General features: G+C 40.1%; 1 protein-coding gene across 2 annotated transcripts in view; it reads left to right on the top strand.

The window, feature by feature from the left end:
• The first annotated feature begins 20,408 nt into the window (after positions 1-20,408).
• TRIM8 (tripartite motif containing 8) overlaps positions 20,409-24,733 on the top strand; it is a 58,450-nt gene continuing 54,125 nt past the window's right edge. Inside the window, exons 1-2 of one of the 2 annotated variants that reach the window (XM_026666879.2) lie at positions 20,409-20,548; positions 23,185-23,866. In XM_026666879.2, the coding sequence (XP_026522664.1) occupies positions 23,297-23,866 (570 nt within the window). In that variant the 5' untranslated portion in view covers positions 20,409-20,548; positions 23,185-23,296. Of the gene's footprint in view, positions 22,981-23,184; positions 23,867-24,733 lie in introns of both variants that reach the window. The other variant, XM_087964628.1, reaches the window with a different exon arrangement.

The following is a 24,733-nucleotide window of genomic DNA, read 5'->3' as shown; positions in this document are numbered from 1 at the left end:
ACACACACACACACACAATATCTGTCCAGTAAGACCTACCTATGGAAAGGAAAGGGATTGCCAATTACTTTCATAAATGGAAAGGCACAGAAAGAGGGGAATTGTTCAGTGAAGGGTTCTGATAGTGTATTGGCTGGACTGAACTGAAGCATTTTAGGACAGGTTTTTTTTTTTTATTAAACCAGTTTGGTGTTAAGCAAATATTATCACAGGGCAGGAGCAGCTTAAAGGTATAATGCAGAAATGTTAGCTTAAAGTCATCTATTAAGCTGCAAGTTGAATGTACATCTGAAATAATATCTCTCTACTCCACATCAAACAGCCTTATTTTTGTACCAATTATGTGTGTTTTGTTAGCAGAAATATCTTAAATAGAAGGTACAATACGACTTTTCCATTTTGTGGTTTGTTTATCAGATGGACTAAGACAGCAGCTCTCAGATTTCCTGGCTGAAATATATGTTTCTTGATGCAAATGTTACTATCCACCTGATAGCAGTTCTCCTCTGTGCTTTTTTTATAGATATTTGAATATAGAAGTCTCCCTCATGCTGTCACTTGTTCCATCCTTCGATTTTTATTTTAGCAGATCCTTTAAACTTCTTTTAAACAGAAAAGTATAACCCTTTTTATCCACTTCCCCCACTATTGCATATTCCTACATAGAATTATCAAGGACACTTGTACATACCAACATTTCTTTTTCTTTGACAAACTGCAACAAAAATATTTTTCTAGAAATATATCCACAGTGCAAGTGGCTGTGTTTAGCAAGCAAAGCCTTAGAAAATGAAAAAGGACAAAGTAAGAGAGAGCCTGATACAGAACTGCACTGTTAAAAAATGGCCTCAGTCACGAGTTACAAAAGAATCCTAGGGTTTAGACAGAGGTAGCCCCACACTGACCACAGAATAAGGTCTCTTGCTTCCAGTGGGACTTGTTACAGGCCACTATATATTGCATTGATATATTTTTTCCCCCAATAATGACCAGCAGTAGGTAGATCTGGATGAATACATTTTCCTGCCTGAAGCAAAGAGATTGCACTTCCCCCATTCAAAATACACATTGTCCTGGATTTTCAACCACAATTGAGCCCAAAATTTTGTTAAGTGGGACATTTGTTAAGTGAGTTGTGCCCAGGGGTGGGATACCACAGGGTTAATTACCGGTTCGGGATTTACGAGCTTCCCTGTCCGCTGTGAGCTGTGCGCCTGTAAATCGTCATTAGCACGCTGCGTGCTGAGAAGCAGCCTTTGAAGCAGCCCCCTTTTCTTGTTTTTTTAACTGCAGCTGTGCCTCGTTCGGCAGCTGAAATTAAAAAAAAACCAGGAAATAAAGATCAGGTAAGAGCCCAGGTGGGTGGGTGGGCAAAAACATCAGCAGACATAGAAAAGGTTCTATGTCTGCTGCTCTTCAGAGCTACCGGTTCTACAGAGGTGGACAGAACCGGTAGAACCCCACCCCTGGTTTTGCCCCATTTTACAACCTTTCTTGCCACAGTTATTAAGTGAATCACCACAGTTGATAAGTTAATAACTGAACAGTGGTGAATCTGGCTTCCCTATTGATTTTGCTTGTCAAAACATTGCAAAATGATCACATGACCGTGGGGACCCTGTAACTGTCGTAAATATGAATAAGTTGCCAAGCATCTGAATTTTCTTCACATGTTCATGGGGATGCTACAGAGGCAGTAAGTGTGAAAAATGATAATAAGTCACTTTTTTCAGTGGCTGTTGTAACTGTTGAACGATCACTAAATGAACTGTTGTAAGTCGAGGACTACCTGTACAATAGCCAGCTGAATAGGCAGGACAGATAGGACTATTTCTGCTACTGCAATCTGAAAAAAGCGGACAAGCTTAGAAAAAGAAAGGCTAGTAGGCAAAACTAGTGTCTCTTCTCCAACATGCTTCAGCCAACGTCCCCCTCTGTCACCTGAGACAGCTGATTTGCTGTAGCCCCAGCACTGATGATAAGTTAGAGCTGCAATATAATCCTAAGAATTTCTGGTTGCATTATCTATGTGAAATCTAATAATGGTCTTTGTTTAAATCCAAAGAGAATTGGTCCATTCATGGTAGATCACAGTCAAGTTGATGACAAAAATGAGGCTCAAGCATGACGTTGTTGAGTTCCCTGCTATTGCCCTTTTGGCATTTCAATTTTTGTATGGTAATATTACATTCATTTGAAAAGAAAGTGAAGAATGGACAAAAAGAGTTAGCAAAAACTTCATGTGCAGGAGAAGAGGAAAAAAAAACCCATACAAAACTGAGCTGTCGATTTATGAAACTGGCTATGAAGTTATCAGGGAAGCTAAGAACATGAATCAGAAAAGATTGCAAATGTGGACTAGGTGGAAAATAATAGCCAAAGGGTTGAGCAAGGCAGCAAGTAACAGCTTGCTGCTTTCGTGAGAAATACTAACTAGACAGAGTTTCTGTTGCTCATAATTCAGATGCTCCGATTGCTTTTCTTTGAAAAGGGAAGTCAGTGAAGAAGCCTGTCTCAAGAAGTAATAAGTACTGTAATTCCTATATAATTTAGGAGTGAACTGAACTCAATAGGATTTATTTCTGAGAAGAATGTATGGTCAGTGTTAAGTCCAGAGTTAGAATCTTAATTTCTGGATCTAATTAGCTATTATGGCACAACTTAAGACACCATAATGAACAAACTCCGAATGAAGTTTCACGAGCAATTTGTTTTGCTATAATTGTTTTTGTAGATGAGTGGATATAGCAAACAGTTCTGTTATTCCCAAATCTCTTTGTCCTTGAATCAACCAACCTGTTACAATATTCTTCCATGTGCTTTTCTTCAATCAAAGTCTTATATTAATCTTATTTCTCCTTGAGACCCTTTCAATATTTCAATATCTATTGATTGTTTTAATTGCTACTGTAAATTGTACTTTGCATTTCTACCATGATGGATCCTCTTTCCAAGCACTAAGTTCAGATTTTTTAGTTGTAGCTGGGTGCTACATTATGTTTTCCCCAAATCACCCTCTTGCATTGTAGCATTCCCAAATGAACAAGGAAGTAAAATGAAGTCTTGCTGATATTGATTAATCAGAGTGCTACATATTGATGATCAAGTTATTTATTTATTAGATTTATATGACCACTTGTCTTGCAAATGCCCCTTTACACAATACAAAGAAAACAGCACGAGCATAAAAACTTACAACGGTCACTAAGAACAAAGCAATAAACACTCAGCAGTAGCAATAACGTATCATGTTATCTAACTTCTCAGCTTCCAGTCCTTAGAGCACATCCAGAAGAAAAGCGTGGCTGGGCTAGGACCAATTTAATCTTCTGGATCTCGTTTAAGGCAACTCCACATATATCACATTATAGTAATCCACTTGGTGGGTAACTAAGGTATGAGATTGAGCAGTGCCTCATATTCCACAATAGAGTACAACTGGCACACAAAACAAAGTTAGGCAAAAGTTCTCCTTACCACGGTTACCATTTGCTTTTCAAACAGGAGCTCTGAGTCCAGGTGAACCCTTGTATGGTGCACTGGTTCTTTTGGGGGTAGTGCAAATCCATCAAAAACCAAAAACATTAAATCTAGTGGGCCCCAAACTTCCATTTTGCTAGGGTTGAGCTGAAGCTTCTTATTCCCCAATCAACCTCAAAACATTAAGACAGAACCTTCTTGGCATCATTTGGTTGACTCAGCAGATTTAGAGCTGGGTATCATCAGTATATTGATAATGTCTTACCATCAGCCAATGACTTCATTAAATATTAAATAGAAATATTCCACAGAAATAGAAGTAGTCCACAGAAAAGGGACTGTAGACTAGATCTCTTTTCCCAGGAGGAAGGAAAGCACCAGAAGAAAGAGAAGAATCCACTCAGAACTCCTCCACTAGCAGCCAAAGCAGTTCAGATAATTATTATGATTCACAGCAGAGGTGGTATTCAGCAGGTTTTGACCAGTTCTGGAGAACCGGTAGTGGAAATTTTGAGTAGTTTGGAATACTGACTGGCCCCACCCCCATCTCTTCTCTGCCTCCCGAGTCCCACCTGATCGGCTGGGTCTTCTTTTGTTGCCCTGCACAGGAGAACAGAGCTGGAAAGCAGGATAGTGGGGTGGGGAGGAAATGGGGATTTTACAGTATCCTTCCCCTGGAGTGGGGTGGGAATGGAGATTTTACATTATCCTTCCCCTGCCATGCCCACCAAAGCCATGCCCACCAGGCCACACTATGCCCACCAAGCCACACGCACAGAACTGGTAGTAAAAAATTTTTTAATCCCACCACAGCATCATAAATCAATGAGAGACCAGGGGAGTAAAGATGGATGTGCACTACCCCATCTTGCTCTTTCTAGAGGTCATTCACATGTATGATCAATGCCATTATACCAGATATCCCAGATCTGAAGCCCAACTAAACAGGGTCCAGAAAATCTTTCCCCCACCCAGGAGTATCTGGAATTTCAGTGGACCTACTTTTTTAAAGGAAGAATGGAGATGGAGCCAAAGTTATCCAAAGCAGATGGATCCAGCAATTTCTTCTTGAGGAGGGGATAACACTAATCTTTCTTATTACAATACCTTGTAAATGTTAACCATCCGAGTTGTTATAGGCTTAACTTTACTTCTCATTTTTACCATAGCCAAAGGGCTAGACCATTTAAGCATATTTCTAAGCAGATAATTCTAGTACTACTGGTCCAAAATGGCAAGTCCCCATGTCTTCTTTAAGATATATTTTGTGAAAAAGCAAAAAAGAGTGTCAATGAGAAACCAGTAATAGTTGGAATCCACCATATAAAATTCTATATACAGCATAAAGCAATCGCTGAATAAGGGATTAGTCAGGGAGCATTTCCCTCCCTAAGAAATCTAAGGTTTCCCCACCAATCCCAACTTTAAATAATGCTGTTTACTAATTATTGTCCCATGGCATAAGTTTTGCTTTTGTTGCCTGGTCCTTTATTATTGTTGATTTTCATGATACTGCTGTATGTTTATTGCCTTAAAATGTTACAGCTCGGTTCTGAATTTTACAACTTTTCCATGAGTACATTCATCCACATAATTCCTGAAAAGATTGTGCGGTATTCCAGGCAGTGGTGACTTCATCAAACTCATTTCATTCATTATTGTATTTTGTGTGCAGATTTTCATTCAGCTGTCTGGTTTCTTTGAATTGGAGTTGCAAATAACCTGAAAATCAGGGCAGACAAAAAGAGCAGACTAAATGCAACCATACTTTGCACCAGCATAAATGTGATACAGTTTTCTGGCTGCCTGGTTCTTTTATTAAATACCCAGATTTCTATGCCCCTCCATTCTATATAGGCTCTGAGGACTTCATTATGTAGATGAAGTTGTTGGATATAGTCATAAGGCAGTTTTGGGAGTGGATATCACTAACAGGCTGATGGTACCAGTTCTATTTATCTTTGTCATCAGCGTGATCTAGAGCAGTGTCCAAATGTGTTGATGTATTGGGTAAGGGATAATAAACTGGAGGGGGGAAAAGACACACTATGGATTGACAGCTCACTGAATTGCATAGCTTTCTGAACCCAGATAGGGTGACATCCCCCCCAAAAGCAAGTGCCTTCTTAGTGTACTCTCGGATTTATTTCAGCCACCCAAGGTAGCCTGGAGTGCATTGAACGATCGCTGCCTTGTTTGGTAGCTGTAACTCTCCCTGATAAGGGAAGGCCCAACTATATTGTAATACTTTTGAATTATTGCAAAGTACTATTCTATATGATGTTGGAAGAAATGTCCATCTGGGTTCAGTTCCAAGTGGGGAGAAAGACAGTGGAAACACGGAGGCTGCTTGGAAGGATGGTTTAATGGTGAAGCAGAACCACCAAGCATGTGTGCTTCTGGGTAGCTGACCACACAGAGTGGAGAGAGATATATATTTATACTCTCTCTTGGGCCTTGCCCTATAGTTTCCTGTTCCTGTGCAAGGGCAGGTATCATATTGGTTGCTTTAGGGGTCGTGTGCAAATCCTAGGAGTTTGTCTGAAATAAGTTTGGTTGAATTGTGGACTGATGTAATGTCCCCAGGTGATTTCGTAATGTAGTGAACCCTGTTATTAGATGGGTAGAGGGCTAATCCTATCATGTCCTGAGGGCCATATCTTAATCCCATCACCCTGGAGCTGGGGGTGGGGGGCAGGGAGCTGCTCTTTGTCTTTAAAAACATGTTTCTCCTTTTCTCATCCAGAGAAATATAACATTCTGCCTTTTTAATATTTCCTAGAATGTTTCGTTCTTCTAGGAGAGGGGTGGGTGCTAACTTTCTTCAAAGGTTTCCCCTGGGTTATGGATTTAGAAAGGGTGTCTAGAAAGAGTGCAGGTTCAGGAAGTACATGTTATCACCTGTATCTTAAGAAATGGTTTCCCCCTTTTCTTCTGACAGGGATAAATGACTCTGAAAAGTGCTTTGCTGCAGCTTGATTTCTGAAATGCCATTACAATGAATTGAAGTTTCTGCAGGTCCACATTTTGTTTACAATTTATTACCCTACATCAGCCCTTGTTGCAGTCTGCAACCATTATTAGCAGCACTGGAAAAAGGACCTCTTTGCAAAATGGATACATGACCTTAAACTATCCACTATTGACCTCACCCCATTCCCAAGAGGTCTCTCAGGGGCATGCGTGAGTGCACAATCGTGTCTACCTTCCCTGTCCTATTGTCCCCATTTATTCATACCTATTTCTTGTATTCTTACTCATGTTTATACTTATACCTATTATCTTGTAAGTGACAAATCAAATAAATAAAATAAAATAAGATATCCTATCATCTTTACTGCTCTGAATGGGATTTTTAATACAGACAGAATGGTGGCTTGAAAAGCTTCACTATATTTCAATGCTTAGATTTCTTTGCAAAAGCCTAGATAAAAGTATGCAATATGTACAGAAAACATGGAAGAGGAGCTAACAATGTTTCGTTTCTCTGCCTTGTGGAATGGAAGTGAAATAATGGAAGACTGCTTTCTAGAGGCTTCTAGCAGTCAGCTGGAGGCAGAGCTTTAGTTGAGTTATTTTGCTCAGCATTTGGGAGCTGGCAGAACTGAGATTATTGACAGATCTTTATACTGCTTTGGAGGAATTAGGGGATAGAAACTGTGCCTTGTGGAAGAGTCCTCTATTAATTGGTCATTGGGAAAAATGGGTTGCTGCTGAAAATTATCAGTTTAGAATTAGGTTCTATGATTATGATTATTACTGAGTAGTGAAAATTATAAGAGTGTTGTTTATCTAAGAAGCCTCTGCTATTATGTTGTTTAAAAGCTGCATACAATAAGCAGCTCTGTTGCCTTTGGTAAAGGAAAAGCTGCATCCCCGAGAACAAAAACTTTGTGTCAGATATGAATTTAGGTCTTGCCTGATGTTGTCAAGAAGTTAATACATTTAGAACACATCTTAAAACAAGGAAGTGCAATATCCCTCAAACATCTTATTCTGGGTATAATTCTTCCCAGTAAAAAGAATCTAGATGGCTAGAACAGTTTAGCATCGATTATCTAGATTGGGTAATGAAACATCTTCAAGAAAACACCAAGCTCAGAGAGCACCAAAGACACCTAATTTCGACCTTAGCTACAAATATACTCCTTTATTGGACAATCTACCTTCATAAGGTTTATTTGAATTTGAGCAGTATCATCTTCATCAGTAGTAATGGAAATGTTTAAATATTTATTTTATATTACTATTCAGAAGAACAAGGGTGTCATTTGGCAAAGAAAGAAACTTGGGAAGTGGTATAAATTTGGATGGGATTCATCTTGTAAATTTTAATGTATCTAATGTATGAAGCTCTAACATGGCAGCTCCTAAATACAACTACAATCACTCCATGCACACATATGACTGGTTTCTCCCTAATTACCGTTTTCTATATTATTCATGTTGTATTGTATTTTTGTTATGGATAGCAGCAGTAGAGGCTAAATCAATTTAGTTGAATATATGTACATCAACAATAAAGGCTATTATTATTTGCTATTGTTTCCCCCCATTTTACATAATTACATATAATGTAATAATATGTTTGAACTTCAACTACTGGAACTCCTAAGATTGGACATATTCACTAAGAATAATAGAAGTTATACACCCAATTCACCTTGACGTCAATAGGCTGAGGATAATAAATGTTGCTGTGATGTAAGCCTTTTGTAGTTGGTGTGGCAATTTGTTCCTGCTTGCAGGCCTGACCTATGAACTGGAAGGTCTACAAAGAAAAACTGTTCCTTTTGCTTCACTTTGCTTTGTCAGATATTACTTCATTTGCTTAAGTAGATTTCATGCTAGAGGGAATTGTATGCTATTATCCAATCTGGCCTTGGATGATGTCTAAGTTAGAATTCAGCACAATTGTCTCCACTGTGGCCCTATTTGCATTAGTATTTTAAATGAATCATTGGGGGATCAATTTAGTCCAGAGCAGCTTAGATTTAGTCCCAAATATTATTAGTCTTGGTAAGCACAAAACTAATTTGTTTAAATCAGCTTACTCATTGTTGGGAAAACTGCTTCTCTGAGGGTTAATTGTCTATAGGGTGCATCTATAGTTTTGTTGTACTTGTACAATGACAATAAAGTTGTTTTCTTCTTCTTCTTCTTCTTCTTCTTCTTCTTCTTCTTCTTCTTCTTCTTCTTCTTCTTCTTCTTCTTCTTCTTCTTCTTCTTCTTCTTCTTCTCCTCCTCCTCCTCCTCCTCCTCCTCTTCCTCTTCCTCCTCCTCTTCCTCCTCCTCCTTCTCCTTCTCTTCTATTAATTTGCAAAAATAGCAAAAACTTTGTCCCCATATGTGGCCGTTCTGATTATTTCTCTCTTCTACAGCCACAAGCAGGGAAAGAACTAGTAGGAGGACCAAAATAAATAAGGTCCCCCAGAATCTGTCTACAGTAGTGCCATTCCTGACTGTGAATGTATTTTTTAAAAATATCTCGCTTGAAGGAGAAAAAAAGCATAGGTAAATGGGAGTGGAGCAACAGCCTCTAAGTTTCCATTGCAAAAACTAGAAGGATGAAGAACATGGCATCCTTCCATTTGACATCCTGGTCATCCTAGACTGTCTGCTGCCAGCATATGAACATGAGTGAATTAATTAGAGGAGTAATCAATATGCCAGTTATGTTGGGCAACCATAATAAACTTTGTGTAAGTTCACACTCAACTGAACCAAACTCTTCAACCATCTCTGAATTCCTTCTCTACTCTTTTTCTAATTCATAATGAAGGTATTATATGTAAAGGGAAGTTTTTCTTTTTTCTTTTCTCACAAATGAAATGTGGGGAGATTCAGGACTAATGAAAGGAAGTACTTCTGAACATAATGCATAATTAAACCATACCTGCCAACATGTCAGAATTAGAAATAGATGTGTTGTGCAATGGGCCATGCATAATACATCACCCTATACTTTTGCTCCTCCTCTGCTGCACACATTCCATCTCTTGTTCCCTAAAGGAATAGGCACAGCAAAACGCTGCTAAGTGGGACTGAAACAGAATTTGGTATTTGGTAGAACAATCTTTCCTAAACCCATTCCAATGCAGTGGGCAGAATGACTGGCTTTGGGAGTCTATATGCTTATCAGAACTGTCATTCCACATCAGACAGAATAAAGTACTGTTTAAAAATACACACACATACTTAATATTTGCAAATAGCTATAATAGTTTTAAAAGTTTGGGGGGCCTATTTCTGCAAGGAGTGGAAATCTAATGTATTAATCAGTATTCAACTGCCGGTAGGTGGGATAATATGTGTATATGTGTTTGTTTTAATGCACTTTTTAAATATCTTGTTTTATGTTCTTTCTTCCTTTGTTTGTTTGTTTTTAAAAATTGAGTTTTTTATTTTTAAATAAAACAAAAATGGAAGAAAAAAAAATAACACACACATACCTGAAAAAATAAATTGATATGGACTGGATCAAGCCTTTTAAATTCTTTTGACTTTGCCACATTTGTCCAAGGGCTAATGGTACTTTGAAAATACTCACATCACCAGTCCTATCATGAGAAATCATAAACATTGTGCTTGCTAGTGCCTCCTTAAAGAGGCTGGGTCACACAGTTGCTGAGCATTCCCAGGGAAAAGTGCATTTGAATTACAAAGGCACCAACAAAGTGGAACAAGATGTGCCAAAACAAGCCTGGTGTTTTTTTCAGTGTTTGGCTATCACACATGCCAAAAAGAGATGCAGAATTTCTTTAAACAGGAGCCCGAAAGTATCTTGAGAAACTATATAATACATCACTATTGTGCAAGCAACTTGGAGCCCTGTCATCCTTAACACTGTGAAGATGTGTACCAAATGACTTGACATTTTGAAGGTCCACATTCCCCAGGATGGTGGTTTTCAGGAGGATGAGAACTCCAACTGCAACTATGGCAGCCACTGCAGATATTCATCAGGCCTGACTAAATTGTAAGGATACAATAATGGCTAGCAATTCTGAAGGATTTTCATGAGAACTGGATAAATCTATAGCCATCACTGGATTTTTCTCCTTTCAAAACTTTACTTAGCTCTATAGCGAGGAAACTTTTTATGTGTCAGTAAGATGGGATAAAAAAAGATATGCTTTCTGTTGGAACTTATTTAATTCTGCCCTGTATCTACAGTCCCTAAATTTTGAAGAGTTTGCCTAGTTGCTTAGAAGTCAGTTCAGGACGATTTTGATGCTTTCTTGAATGTGAGTTAAAAGGGAAAGAATCACCTATGTCCAAGATGTTTGAAAGCAGCAAAACTTGTTAGTTAAATAAGATCATGCAATAAAACAATTTTACAATCTTAAAATAAAACAAAAATCCTAATACTGTACATTAAGGGTCTTCAAACTTGGCAAGTTTAAGACTTGTAGATTCCTGAGCTAATATGACTGAAGGAGGAATTCTGGGAGTTGAAGTCCACAAGTCTTAAAGCTGTCAAGTTTGAAGACCCCTGCTGTACATGAAGTTCATTTAGCTTTACCATGTACTTGCCCTCATATAGCAGGACTTAGTGTGATCAGGAAGACTAAGTTAAATATTCTACAGCAGGGGTCTCAAACTCACGGCTCGCGGGCCAATTGCGGCCCGCAGGACGATATCCTGTGGCCCCCACCGTGATATGAAAGTATAATATTAGTGCGGCCCACAGGGGGAATGGACCTCTGAAGGAAGTCTCGCCCGCCGCTCCTCGTCGTGGCTGACATTCGGGCCCGGCAAGTCCGAGCAGCCAGCACATAGAACAGGGCGGCGCCAGATGTTGGAGAAGCAGAGCGGAGCCGGAGATCATTAGCCGCCTCTTTCGCAACACAATAAGCCTCCCCCAACTGGCCAGCTGCTCTTCTCCTTCTCTGCCTGTTTGTTCTGTATGGCCGAGGAGGAGGAGACCAGCCGGCTGGTTGGGAGAAGCTTTCTGCGCCGAAAGAGGCAGCTACTAATCTCCGGCTTTGCTCCGCTTCTCCAATGGTCCGGCTTCCCCTCTTGCTCCTCACAGTTGCCCTGAGCTGGTGCGGTTCTTTACTTGGGCAGCCAGATGCCTGCAGCAGCACCCGCAGCAGCAACAGGCAGTTCCGCCCAGGCTCCGCTCAGGTGTCCGGCTGGGGCTGTCAGGAGTTGCTACCGCCGGCGCAGCTCCGCGCGGCTCCAGTCCCGCGTTGCCTTGGGAAGGGAAAGGCAAAACCAGGAGCCACTGACAAGTAGAAGCTGAGCGGAAATGATGTCTGCAGTGCCACTGTGGAATCCCTTATGCGGCCCAGCCTCACCCAGACTCTGCCTCCAGTGGCCCCCAGGTAAATTGAGTTTGAGACCCCTGTTCTACAGCAATCACTACCCTAAATCTCTCAAATATGACATTGTGGCCACATGTAGAATCTACTGATTACAAAAGCTGGTATGACACAGCATTAGAGAGCCAGTATGGTGAAGAGATTAAGGTGTTGGACAAGCATCAAGGAAACTCAGATTTAAATCCACCTTCAGTCATAAAAGGTTGGTGGTGGGTGACTTTAAGCCATTCAGTCTCTGTTAACCCAGCCTACCTCACAGAGGTATAAGTATTGGGGAAAATAGAAAGAGGGAGTATTATAATATCATCCTGATCTCCTGAATAAAAAGTGAGATTCAAAGCTTACAAATTAAAAAGAGAAATAAAACATCAGACTAATTTGAAAAAGGCATGTTCAATTAAATAACTGGTCTAGATTTTGGACGTCAGGGCCCACCAAACATAATTTTAAATCCCAGGAACCACTAACCCATTCTGTGGGTGTGGCCTAATTTGTGGGTGTGGCTTGGTGGTCATGTGACTGACTGGGCATGGCTTATATGTAAATATTATAAATATTTATACAGTATAAATACTGAATTTTTCATTAAAAAAGAACAACTTTTACCCCAAATCAGGCAAAGCAGGCAGGCAGATTGAGTTGCTCACAGAATCATTCAGATCTAAAGATCTAGAAAGCAAGAAATCCAACAATTTCCTGCTTCCTAGCTAATCTGAATCTCCACAGCAGAACAGATGATGGTCGGAAAAAGGAAAAAGAGCAATTTAGCAGGCAAGTTTGCTGGCTAAGGAGTGAGTGGGCAGGGAGGGTTCCCGTGGGCCATGTGGGCAGCACAGCCTGGATTAATTGCTTTGGGGGGTGCTCTGGGAGTGAGATTTCTCTGTGGACCACAAAAATTTTCTCACGGCCCATCAGTGGGTCGCGGCCCACCGGTTAGCAACCGCTGGTCTAGATGACTATGACCATCATAAGGGATTGATCATTTATAAAATAATTGGGCCTTTCCAACAACATACACCCAGATCACTTTCTTCTCCAAACAGTTGCACTTCAGAAGTTTTGTAGCACTTGTTAGTATGTCATTTTGTGACATCACAGCAATTCTACCTGGACTATCTTTGTGGCAGTTTTCAGATGGGAAACAGGTTTAGGCAGTCTGGGGCTGTGACAATATCAGCTGTCAGCACATCACCTGATCAAGAAGACAGTAAACTTCAATGGGTAATCACAGTTCATTCATACATGCACATTTTAATAAGTCTGTTCACCCAGATAGAGCTTTAAAAAAACATCAGGGTTTACATTTTCAAGACATCCCCAATTGGGATTATGACCCAGTGAAGTACCTGTGAATTAGTAACTTACTTTCCTCTAACACTGACACAGATAAATTAACTTCCTGTAGTAAACTAATGCCTCAACTACTTCAGCTATGAATTTTGTGTATGGGGGAGTTTTATGTGATTTTATTTTTCTTATATCATTGTATATTTTTGATATTATTATATTGTTTTTTAATTTATTGTAAGCCAGCCTCAGTCATGTTTTTGAGATGAGATGGGTAGGTGTATTTACTGAAATAATAAAGTGCAACATAATACATCTTTGGAGGTTTTAGCTGTTCCTATTAGTAGCCCTGCAAAAATTCCAAACATTGAAATTATTCCTTAAACTCAGAGATTCCTTTGGCATGATGAACCTAAAGTCTTTTTGCTCTATTTGTTTAACTAATATTATATTATGTGAAAATGCAGAAAAAAAATGAGATTTTGTGTCTAATGAGAAAAATTGGAGCATTTACCTTTCTAGTACTACCGTTATGAGTATAGGATACAGAACAAAAATTGTTTGTATATTTTAACAAGACTGTAGGGCAACTTTTCAAACTGATATTTGTATATATTTCTATAAACAGAAAAACGCTTTCATTTCATATTGTCTTCTTCAACTTCCTTGTTCTAAGATGATGTCCCATCAAATTAGATTTTGCTCCTTTTCTTACTTTATTTCATAGGCTGGCCTTTTCACATCAATGCAAAGCCAAATCATGACATGAAAGCTATTTTCTTTAATGATGAACTAGATCTAATAGGTAGTTACTGCAAAAACAGTGTACACAAATTTCAGAAAAATGAGAAGTAAGGAACTTTACCAAATTGTGGTCTAGGCCAGAGGTCTCCAACCTTAGCAACTTTAAGATTTGTGGACTTCAAGTCCCAGAATTCTTCAGCCAGCTTTGCTGGCTGAGGAATTCTGGGAGTTGAAGTCCACAAGTCTTAAAGGTTGGAGACCCCTGGTCTAGGCCCACTCTGCTGCTACAGAGTGTTTTCTCTCTGTTGTCTTCATCAGGCCTGACTTTCAGACACTTTCCATGGCAGCATGGTCCCTTGACCTAGATTAGCATCTGTGTTACAAGACCAGGACGCTATGTTGATTAACAAGGGAGGGGAATTGCATGCCCAGCTGGTTACTCTTAGTGTTTTGTTTTGAATATATCTGGAGCCTGCTCTGTTGTTCTTAGCACCATTTACTGAACTCATTCTTTCTAATACCATCTCTCCAATTCTCAATTGTCCTCTTGTACACTTTCGTTGTCTGTACCTCTTTTCTGTCTGCCAATCTTGCCCAAAGATCCTAGGTGTCTTACAATGAAAACAATATAAAAATAACAAATCAGACTCTTTCCTCCAGGTGTCAAACTACGTGTACTGTAAACAAGTCAGCTCCGTTCTTGTCTAATGTAGGGGCCCCCCAAATCTCAGGAGGGAGACTATTCCAAAGAATCAAGATGGCTACAGAGAAAACAGGCCTCCAAGGTACTACCAGAGGATAATATTTGAGGAAAGGGACCTAGAGCATCCCGCCCTATTTGACTTAGTGGAAGAGACTGTTCTGCACCTGGAGCTGCGTCATGTAGGGCTTTAAAGGTGATAACTAGCACCTTGAATTGCACCTGGGAGACAGTGAAGCTCATGCAATAGTAATGTAATATGGGTGAACAAACGAGTGTCCAAAATTACAGGCACCACTGCAATCTGGAGCAATTATGGCTTCCAGATAGGCCTTCAAGGACAGCTTCATGTAGAGTGCATTGCAATAATCAAATGAGGTTCAGGAATGGATGCAATTGGCCTACAAGATGGTGATGGTTATTAGCATTACACTTGTCACTGGTTTTTCCAGGAGACACCCCCACACCCAAACTACATACCACTTCTATCTGGGGGAGTGCTATCTTTTCCAGTATCAAAGGGTCATCTCTCCTGACCTTAGACAATCACTCTAGCTTGCTAGAATTAAGTCACAGCCAATTTCTCCCCATCCAAGCCCTTACAGTCTATTGAGCAGGCACCTGAACAGCATCACATGCCTGGCAATGAGTAGAGATCACCAGCATATTAACAATACTAAACGTCCATGCAACTAAATGATCTTTAATCTTTTACAGACCAAATTTTTTTACTATGCTCAGAGGAATATTGTTTGAAGTTCCAAATACAGAGTCCTTGACTTTCATCAGTTCATATTTAGTGACTGCTTAAATTTGCAACAGCACTGAAAAAATTGACTTAAGGCCATTTTTCACACTTATGACTGTTGCAGCATCCCCATGATCACATGATCAAAATTTAGATGCTTGGGAACTGGTTCATAATTAGAATGGTTGCAGTGTCCTGAGGTCAGCTATTGCCAACTTCTGACAAACAAAAGTCAATTGGGAATCCAGATTCACTTAACAACCATGTTAATAACTTAAATGAAATGATTCACTTAACTATGGCAAGAAAAGTAGTAAAATGGGGCAAAACTTACTTAATAAATATTTCACCTAGCAATATAAATTTTGGGCTCAATTGTGGTCGTAACTTGAGGATGGGGAAAACCTTTCAATTATAATTTGTGGGGGGAAAGCACAGCAATATACTCATACAGCACAAATGCTGGCAACCAATCTTGTCAATCCAGGAAAAAGGGAGTACAGAATATTTCTGGCAAGTACTATGGTACGTGATAGAACCCTATATGAAATTTAAAACAGCCCAGGAGTTCTATGGCACTTTGAGGATTAATTAACACATCTGTGGTTGCATAAGCTTTCTGCAACTAAGCTCTTATTTCAGATATTTAATCTAAGCAACTGATGCATATTACATACATGGCTGCACAAAATATAACAATGATGTTAAGCTTTCATATTGCACATTGTATATGTTTAGAGTGCCTCACGCATAGCATCTTAGTAATCGTTAAAGTCTTGCTATATCACGGGTGTCAAACTCGCTACGTCACGTTGCTGTCACGTGATGTTTTTTCCTTCATGGAGCTGGGGTGATGTATGCGGTCCACAGGCTGCCAGTTTGACACCCCTGTGCTGTATGGTAAGTATCCCCATAATCAGTTGCAGAATAGAGTACAAAGCACATAATAGCCCAGAAAATATTTTTGCTATAACATGGCTCAAAGTGTGTAGCAATTCAAACAAAAGAGTTTATTCTTAATTTTCATTTGACCTAGACTTGTATATATATATGTATAAATTAATCTATATATTTTTGTATCTTTGTTTGCTGACAATGAGCCCAGATTATTTCATTAACTAGCAAAACCCCAACTTTTCCTGAATTTCAGATAATGCACTATTATATTGTCCATTTAATATTGTGTAGAGACCAGACAGCAAACATGAATTATAATTTCTATCTTTAATGCATTTGAAAAATAACCAATAAGATTTTTGAAAGACCTATTTCTTTTAAGCCCCTTCTACCTTCCACAGAATCTAACATACAGAGATACATATTTTACTCATGCTAATTCATGTCATTTACAACTAGACTGCTTAATTTTATTCTTTTAATTAAGAGTTTATTTAATCTTATGTTTCTTCATGGTACTATATATTACATGTAATAATGCAGTGCTATTCCATTCCTATTCCATTATCATATATACTGTAGGAGAGTTTTTAACATTTTCAATAATTTAAAAATTAGTTTATGCTTTAGAAAAATAATTTTCCACCCTGCATATTTTCCAGGATTTAGATTGTAGAAAGTTAGCACCCACCCCTCTACTAGAAGAATGAAATTTTTTAGGAAATATTTAAAAAGGCAGGATAAAATATTTCCCCTAAAAGAGAAATATTCTTAAGGGAGAGAGCCCCAGCTCCCTGCCCCCCAAGCAGATACGGAGCTGGGGCAATTTTTAGAAATGCAGATTTGGTAATCCATTACTCCCTGCAGCAAAGTCTGAACAGAGGCAGATTAGCTCTCACCCAAGAGCCAACACAGGGCAAAGCCATTAAGCCATAATAGGAATTATTGCATCACCCTCCAAACTTCAGCCAAACTTTGCTCAAACACTTTAGGATTTTCTTTGCCTATAGAGCCACTATGACCCATACATAACCACTACATGGCACCATGGGAGCCTTGACAACAGCCAATAGAATATGTGTTCTTGCACAGGAACAGGAAGCTCAAGTGCAAAGCTTAGAGAAGGTATAAAAACCCTTCGCTCTCAACTCCATGTGGTCAGCTGCACCAGAACTGCAAACATGTTTGTCAATAAATGGACCCTCTTTTTAATCCGCCTCCAGCCTCCATTTTGTCTCCAGTGCCTTTCTCCCGGCTTGGAACTGAACCAGGTGGATATTTCTTCCAACAAGATTCACCAGTTTTTCCTCACAAGGTATGGAAAAGCTGCTGCAGATAACATTGGCAGGAAGGTTCTGATAAATGATTTACCACTTTATTCACTTTTTAAAAACCCAGGGAAATCCACCAATCTTCAAAATAACAGAATACCTGTAGGTAGCATGAAAAAAATCTGTTGTGAATCTTTTCTAACTTTCAAAGTTGAAAATGTAGCTGTAATAATATGTTTTTACAGAACTGGATTAAGGAACTAAAGACTATACCTTTCAATATCAATTTTATTTTATCTCTTCTCTCTGTAAGAACAGTTGGTAGCAAAGGGATGGTAGCCAAAATCAGGTGTATTTCTAGTTAGTACGTTATTTGTAGTTAATAGGATTTATTCCCCTCAAATAATCTAACCCATTAATTACACCAGAAAAACACTGCAAAATTGAAAGATCACTGAGCGTATTCTCAGTTTTCAAAAGCTGACAGTAATGCCAACTATTGCAGAAAAAGTCCTAAAAGAGTAACAATTTAGATATTCAAAATATTTTTTTATTTTGTCAAGCGATTATAAGATAACAGGTATAAGTATAAACACAGTTATGAATACATGAAATGGATACATATAAGAAAAATAAAAAGAAACAATAGGACAGGGACGGTAGGCACGTTGGTGCACTTATGCACGTCCCCTACAGACCTCTTAGGAAAGGGGTGAGGTCAATAGTAGGCAGTCTAAGGCTAAAGTTTTTGGGGTTTGGAGAAGAAACCACAGAGTCAGGTAGAGTATTCCAGACATTAATTGGATATTTGTAGTAGCTCTGAAGTATTAATAGTGTTTGTTTTCCTTCTTCTGATAAAAATTATTTGCTTCACCTACATCATCACAGGTGGAAAACTGCAATATTTAAGTATAAATGAGCTGTAAATGCAGTTGCCACCAGTGAATGAAGCATACTTAGAAAACTTCTGCATGTCATCCAGAAATTGTAACTGAGAACTGTGCCTCTCACAGTGAGGAAAATTCTACTCCTCCCTGTGGCCAATTGTAAATGCTTAATACACTCACAGAGGGAGTACACACAAGTGCTGACAAAATCTGTCCAGGTCTTCTTTTCTCATATGAAGTCAGGCATGCCATTACTTGGGAATATGCAGGCCTTTTCCTGAAACAGCAAAAGCCTCTTCTAATCCTGAAGTATTATGAACTGTATTGGTTCTGAATGTATGCTGAAACCATTCTAAATAAAGTAATGCTGGAATATCCAATAGAAAATGTCACAGCACACAACAGCACAGTTAGAGGAAAAAAATAGCAAAAATCAAGCTTTGTTTACAGATTCTTCTGTTACATCTTTCCTTCTACTCTGTTTTCTAGATCTGGAATAGCTAGAAATTCAGGGATGTCAAAATCACATCATCAGGGCAGTGTCATGTGATGTATCGAGACTTTCACCCCTTGCTAAACTGGGCATGGGCAGTGCAGGATGTATCCGGCCCATGGGCCGGGAGTTTGACAGCCAGTACTAGATATCACTTAACATATGAAAACATGCAAATAGCCATATCAGATATGCGTGTTTGCTGCTAATGACAACACAGCTTATATTAACCTTCATAGAGCTAGTATCAAGTGGCAGTTAACCAAGCTCCAGTGTATCAGTTTTAATAGTGTTTCCTACTGCTAGCTACAAATGGCCATTGCTGAGGCCAGCAGAGAGAATTCAGTTGTGCTTAGATCCAGATTCATCATCTGCTGAATTAGTCCTTCCAAAACTTAATCTAGAAGCTATTTACATGTGATTAGTTTATTCTTGATTGTGATTTCTAAACTATGATTTCTGATTGTTTTCTAAAGCCAAGTTATAGCATCTTATTTAATAAATCATTATCAGTTAAGGTAATTGTGACTCAGTGTGTTGTGTAAACCTGTATCTTCCTTTTAAGCCTACAGGCAGATATGTTCTTATTTATGACCTTTACAAGCCATTGAGGAAGGTTTTTCAGCTGGCAAGCAAAAAAAAAAGTGCTAAATTTAATAAAACATCTGTAACCCGCTATGCTCTCCATTCTAATAAGTATTAGCATTGGAAAAATATATGACACTGAATAATGATGATGCTGCATAAGGGAAAGCCATCCCTTATCTTCACTCCCTTTTTTAAAAAAAACACCACAGAAACCAAGTTAGCTTCCAAGGGGAACAACATATCCTCAGGTAAAGAATTGTGATAACCTTTTCCTTTCAAACTGTCCCTTTACTAAGAGGGCACATTCTTTTGATTCCTATTCAGTTTCATATCTGTACTATAACAAGTGAACTCCAATCATGGAATCCAGTGATTTTTGAACTTCCGCAACCTCTCCCACATCCATTTCTAGGATATCATTGTATTGCTAGGATCTGGCTCAATGATGGCAATACATCAAAGCTAAATAATGGAATAACATAAAAGATCATGACTTCTATGAACCAGAAGCGATAGCACAGCAGTGTTGAATTTAAAATACCCTACTCCGTTTGAAGGACTTCCAGGACCGGGCATCAGCAGCAAGTTTTAATATTGTAGGTAAGGTGTCTTTTTTCTTTGTTCACCTGGTATTTTTAGCAGTGGTAATGACCCCAACAGTGTACAAAACCAAGCGATGCTTCGATCAGAAAAAAAAAAAAAAAGCTTATATTGGCAAGCAGATACAACACCCTATTCCTTTTCAAAGGCCACGGGCAGCAGGGCTAAAAAGACCCCGATTGGCAAGCAAAGCCATCCCGTTTCACACACACACACCCGGCATCGCTTAACCAAGGCTCAAAGCCTCAGGGATCCCAGCGAGCCCTTCCCTTTATCTGTGCCACCCCGGATAAGGCCAGCTGGGACGCCCTGCTGCCGGCACCGGGAAGAAAGCAAGCCTCCTCCGCCTATTCAATTGGCAGCTCCAGCCACGCTCTTCCCCTCCCTTTGAGGCTGGCGGGAGCAGCCCACTATGACTCAGTCATACCGTGACATCCAGCAAAGGCAAGCGAAGAGAAGGGAGCTCAGCAATGGCTGGCTCTCCTCTGGCACGGCAACGGGCCTCCTAGCGGTCCCCACTCGCTCAGTAAGTACCGTAGGAAAGGCGGGGAGAGTCAGGCGCGAGAGGCCTGCAAGGCCGACCAAAAGCCGGAGCCGCCGTTGCCCCTTTAAGAGAGGCCGGACGCGTTGTGTTTAATGTATCAAATTGTGGCGGTCACGTGAGGCCCTGGAGAAGGGGTTGAGGAGCAGCGCGGCGGCGGCAGCAGGAGCAGCGCCAGCCGCCATCGTCGCCGTCGAAGGTCTTACCGAGATCCTGGGGAGCGAATGGCTGGCGCTGACTGCGGCTAGAGTGGGCGCAAACAGGGCAGGAAGGAAGGATTGAATCCAGGCGAGGGCCCGAGCTGGGACAGCGGCTTTCTCCGGACTGCGCGGCGATTCCTTACCTCCCCCCCCCCTTTTTTTTTTTTTTTGTCCTTGCGCTTCTGGAGGCTCCACGCTTGTTATTCATCGGAGTCGATTGATCGATCGATCGATTGACAATCGCGCGTTAAAGGGGCCCTGCCGCTGGGTAACCGAGAAGCTGGGTTCGGATTGAGCTCCTGTTCCTTTAAATTCGAGCCGGGGGGAGGGGAGGGAAATCCTGCGATGCGCCCTTGATCTTTAGTCATCTTTCCGCCCTTGAGTTCCTTCATACTCCGGTTCTTCCTTTCGTTCACCTCGATCCTAAAGGCGCCTTCGCCATCCCAGGAGAAGCGGAGGGGAAGAGGCAGCAGCATCTCTGCCCGTTTCCGACGCCTGCTCCCTTTCACCTTGATAGCGACCCTTTCGATCTGCTCAGCATACTTCATTTAATTTGATTTTTATTGGGCCATCCACTCCCTACTTCGGACCTGCTTCGTATTGCAAATCTTAAAGGGGAAGGGGGGAGAAGGCGGTTAGGGCTTAATTGGGGTGTGTGTGTGTGTGTATCTTTGCGAAGCAGGCAGAGCTTCTTAATTAGCTTAGATTCATCACTTCTCTGCCTTGAATGGGGAAAAGATTTTTGAAAATCCATGTAGGCTTTCTGTACTGGATCCTAATCGATAAATGGACCTGCTTTTTAATTTATCACCCTATTTTTCTCTTCCGGAATTCCCATATTCTTTCTTGTTGTGTGCGATAGTGTGGTGATAGTACCCTCTTTCCCCCCTCCCCCGGTTTAATTTTTCTTGTTAGGGGCTGAAATCGTGGCTGGGTTTCCTGTTGTTTCTTTTTTTATGTGACACGGGTCCGATCCATTAGTCTGCTAGCTCATTCTGTTGTGACTGAGGGTGGGAGCCGAAGAAGAGAGGTGCTGAAGAGAGGGGTCGATAGATATTTTTTTAAAAATACATTTTTACTTAAAAGGGGGACTGAAGGGACCCAAGATGGCTGGAGATGATTGCAAGGAGTATGTAGGGGTTTCTTTGATCTGATAATAAAAACTGAAAGACACAGCAGCTGCAGCTATATAAACCCAATTTAGAACACCCCGCTTCTCTCCTTCTCCTCCCTGTATGCCTTTCTCTCTTTCCCCCATCAGGACACACTTTGCAGGGTGGTGCCATTCACCAGCTCCCCTCCCTTGTCTTTTGCACGTTTGTTTCTATTTCTCTCCCCTAAATCCCACAAATTAAAAATAAAATCAACTCAAAATGGCTGAGGACTGAGTAGGTCCTCTTGGAATTGTACATTTCAGCAGTTCCCTTCCAGCTCGTCTGTCTTCCTCTTCTCCCACCCCCTTGCAGGCTGGTTCCAAAAGGAGAAATAGCTTTCATGTCAGAAGGGAAAACAGAGAAGCAAAGGGGAAGAGGCGGGGTCTGGGCTTTTCATTAGCACTTGAGAAATTCCTTTTCAGTTTGATCAAGGCATACTTGTTTTCCTTCCAGCGAGAGCAAACCATCACTCTTCAAAAGGCTGAGGATTTTGGAGTTGGGAGTGTTGTTTTCACCTTAGTCTTATGAAAGATTAAAAACAAGGCAAATCTTGAAAACAGAATTCCACAGAATATTAGAATAGGTTGTTTTTCCATTGAATTTGATTATTACTGTTCTTCAGAGTAGACATTTTAAAAGTATTTTTCTTCTTCTCATTCCTATTTGTAAAAAGAGCAAAGAATGGGAGGGTCCTTTTGGCTCTGGGCTGGAATTTCATCTGAGTGATTGACTGTCTTCCTTCTGCGATTGCACTGTCCCAAAGCCAAGGGAAAAAAAAAACCCTTTTGCACCATTCAGCTGCATTAGAAAACTAGCTCCTCCTCCTGCCCTTTGCATATGGATTTATCTCCAGCTTTTGAATGATTCAATTAAAGACTCAAATACTAATTTCTTACGGAGGAAAAATAATTGAAAAGGGACGCTTGAATTTAGTCACGAGGGATAGAAATTCATTTCAGATATTAAATGGTCAAAAAGTGGTAATTAGGAGTATTTAATATAGGAGATTTATATGGCATTTGGACTTCCTTTTGGATTTTGTATGGAGTTTTTTCAACTCTCGGTAAGTTTTACTTTTGCTTTTCAGAATCAGAAAGTAAAAACCTTATAAGAATTAAGAAAGTTTGGCTTCAAACTTTAAAACTATTCTGCAATTTTAGTACTGATTGTTAATTATATTTAATAAAAGTGGGCTTGTTGGGAATATATTACTTTAAATTTTAGGAGATCTACATTAATTGCATTCTTAATTTTTTTGGTTCGTTAGCAACTTAGTGGCCTTTCTGTTGCAAAAGTGGAAACTCGTCATCATCTGCTTTAGTAGACCAAAAACTGACTGTTTAAAGAGATTAAAAGGAAAGTTCTGATCTGGGTGAGACATGGCTGAAAACTGGAAGAACTGTTTTGAAGAGGAGCTTATATGTCCCATCTGTCTGCATGTCTTTGTGGAACCTGTCCAACTTCCTTGTAAGCACAATTTTTGTAGGGGATGCATAGGAGAGGCTTGGGCCAAAGAGTCGGGGCTAGTGCGTTGCCCTGAGTGTAATCAGGCCTACAACCAGAAGCCCAACCTTGAAAAGAACTTAAAATTGACCAACATTGTGGAGAAATTCAACTCTCTTAATTTGGAAAAGACTCCCTCTGTCTTACACTGTGTCTTCTGCCGCCGTGGGCCACCTTTGCCTGCACAGAAGATCTGTCTAAGGTGTGAAGCTCCATGCTGCCAATCCCACGTTCAGACACACCTGCAACAGCCCTCTACAGCACGTGGACACCTCCTGGTGGAGGCGGATGACGTCAGGGCTTGGAGTTGCCCCCAGCACAATGCTTACCGACTGTATCATTGCGAAGCTGAACAGGTTGCTGTTTGCCAGTTCTGTTGCTACTACAGTGGTGCACACCAAGGGCACTCAGTATGTGACGTGGAGATCCGACGCAATGAGATCAGGGTAAGTAGGAACATTGCTTCACACTTAAATGCAGCTTTCTTCTTGACTGCAAAATACAACTAGTGTATTTGACAGGACTGACCTCATTATTAGTCAAGCGTTTTTTTTCAGATGGTGGATGGGAGGGGTCCTGAAGCAGCCCCTACCTTTCCCTTCTTCTGGGGTACATTATTATGGGCAGCCTAGAACCTATCCTGCTACCTGTCCAGATAGTGTAATGCTTTCATTTGAGGTGGTGGATATTGTCACATAATCAGTTTAAGTGGAATAGAAGAGATTATTACGTTGAATGTTTTTTTTAAAATAAAAATGAAATAAAAACATTTCTTAAATTACTAAGCTTTCTTTTGCCCTGGCAGCGAAATATTTTTGGCCAGGTCAGTACTGGGTGCTGTATCAAAGAGCATCAACGAATTAGTACTCCACTTCAGGTAAAGGCCAGTTTCTTAGCTGTCTAGTCATCCCCAGTTCTTTGTTTACAGCCAGCTATGGTTTACTTAGTCCCTGTTTTGATCTGAGACCAAAGAGGAACCATTGACACCAAATGACAATAATTAAAAGTGCAGCAAGAACTTTTTTCTTATTGCTTTTTTTATTGCTCAGCAGGATCACTATTGTTTTAGTAGCTTTGCTCCTTAATTCTTCTAAGAACAGTTTTATCTTCAGTAAGAAATGTGACCCCTTTTGCTCAAACATAAATTTTTGCAAGAATAAAATTATCCATTCCACCTTTTTATAAATAAATAAGTGGTTGTTTAAGGGTGTTGGTTTTTTTTGCCTTTCGCTTTTTTGTTGTTGTAAGGCCTACAGAATGCACCCTTCCATTGCTGCTAACAAGATTTACTGCAGGTTGCTTTAAATACTTAT

The sequence above is a fragment of the Notechis scutatus genome, chromosome 4 (genome assembly GCF_049901735.1).
Source record: "Notechis scutatus isolate UNSWTSFEM ecotype Mainland chromosome 4, rNotScu1.2, whole genome shotgun sequence".
In the NCBI taxonomy this organism is placed as follows: Eukaryota; Metazoa; Chordata; class Lepidosauria; order Squamata; family Elapidae; genus Notechis; species Notechis scutatus.
The sequence above is the reverse complement of the archived record's forward strand: the minus strand, read 5'-3'. Positions and strand labels throughout refer to the sequence as shown.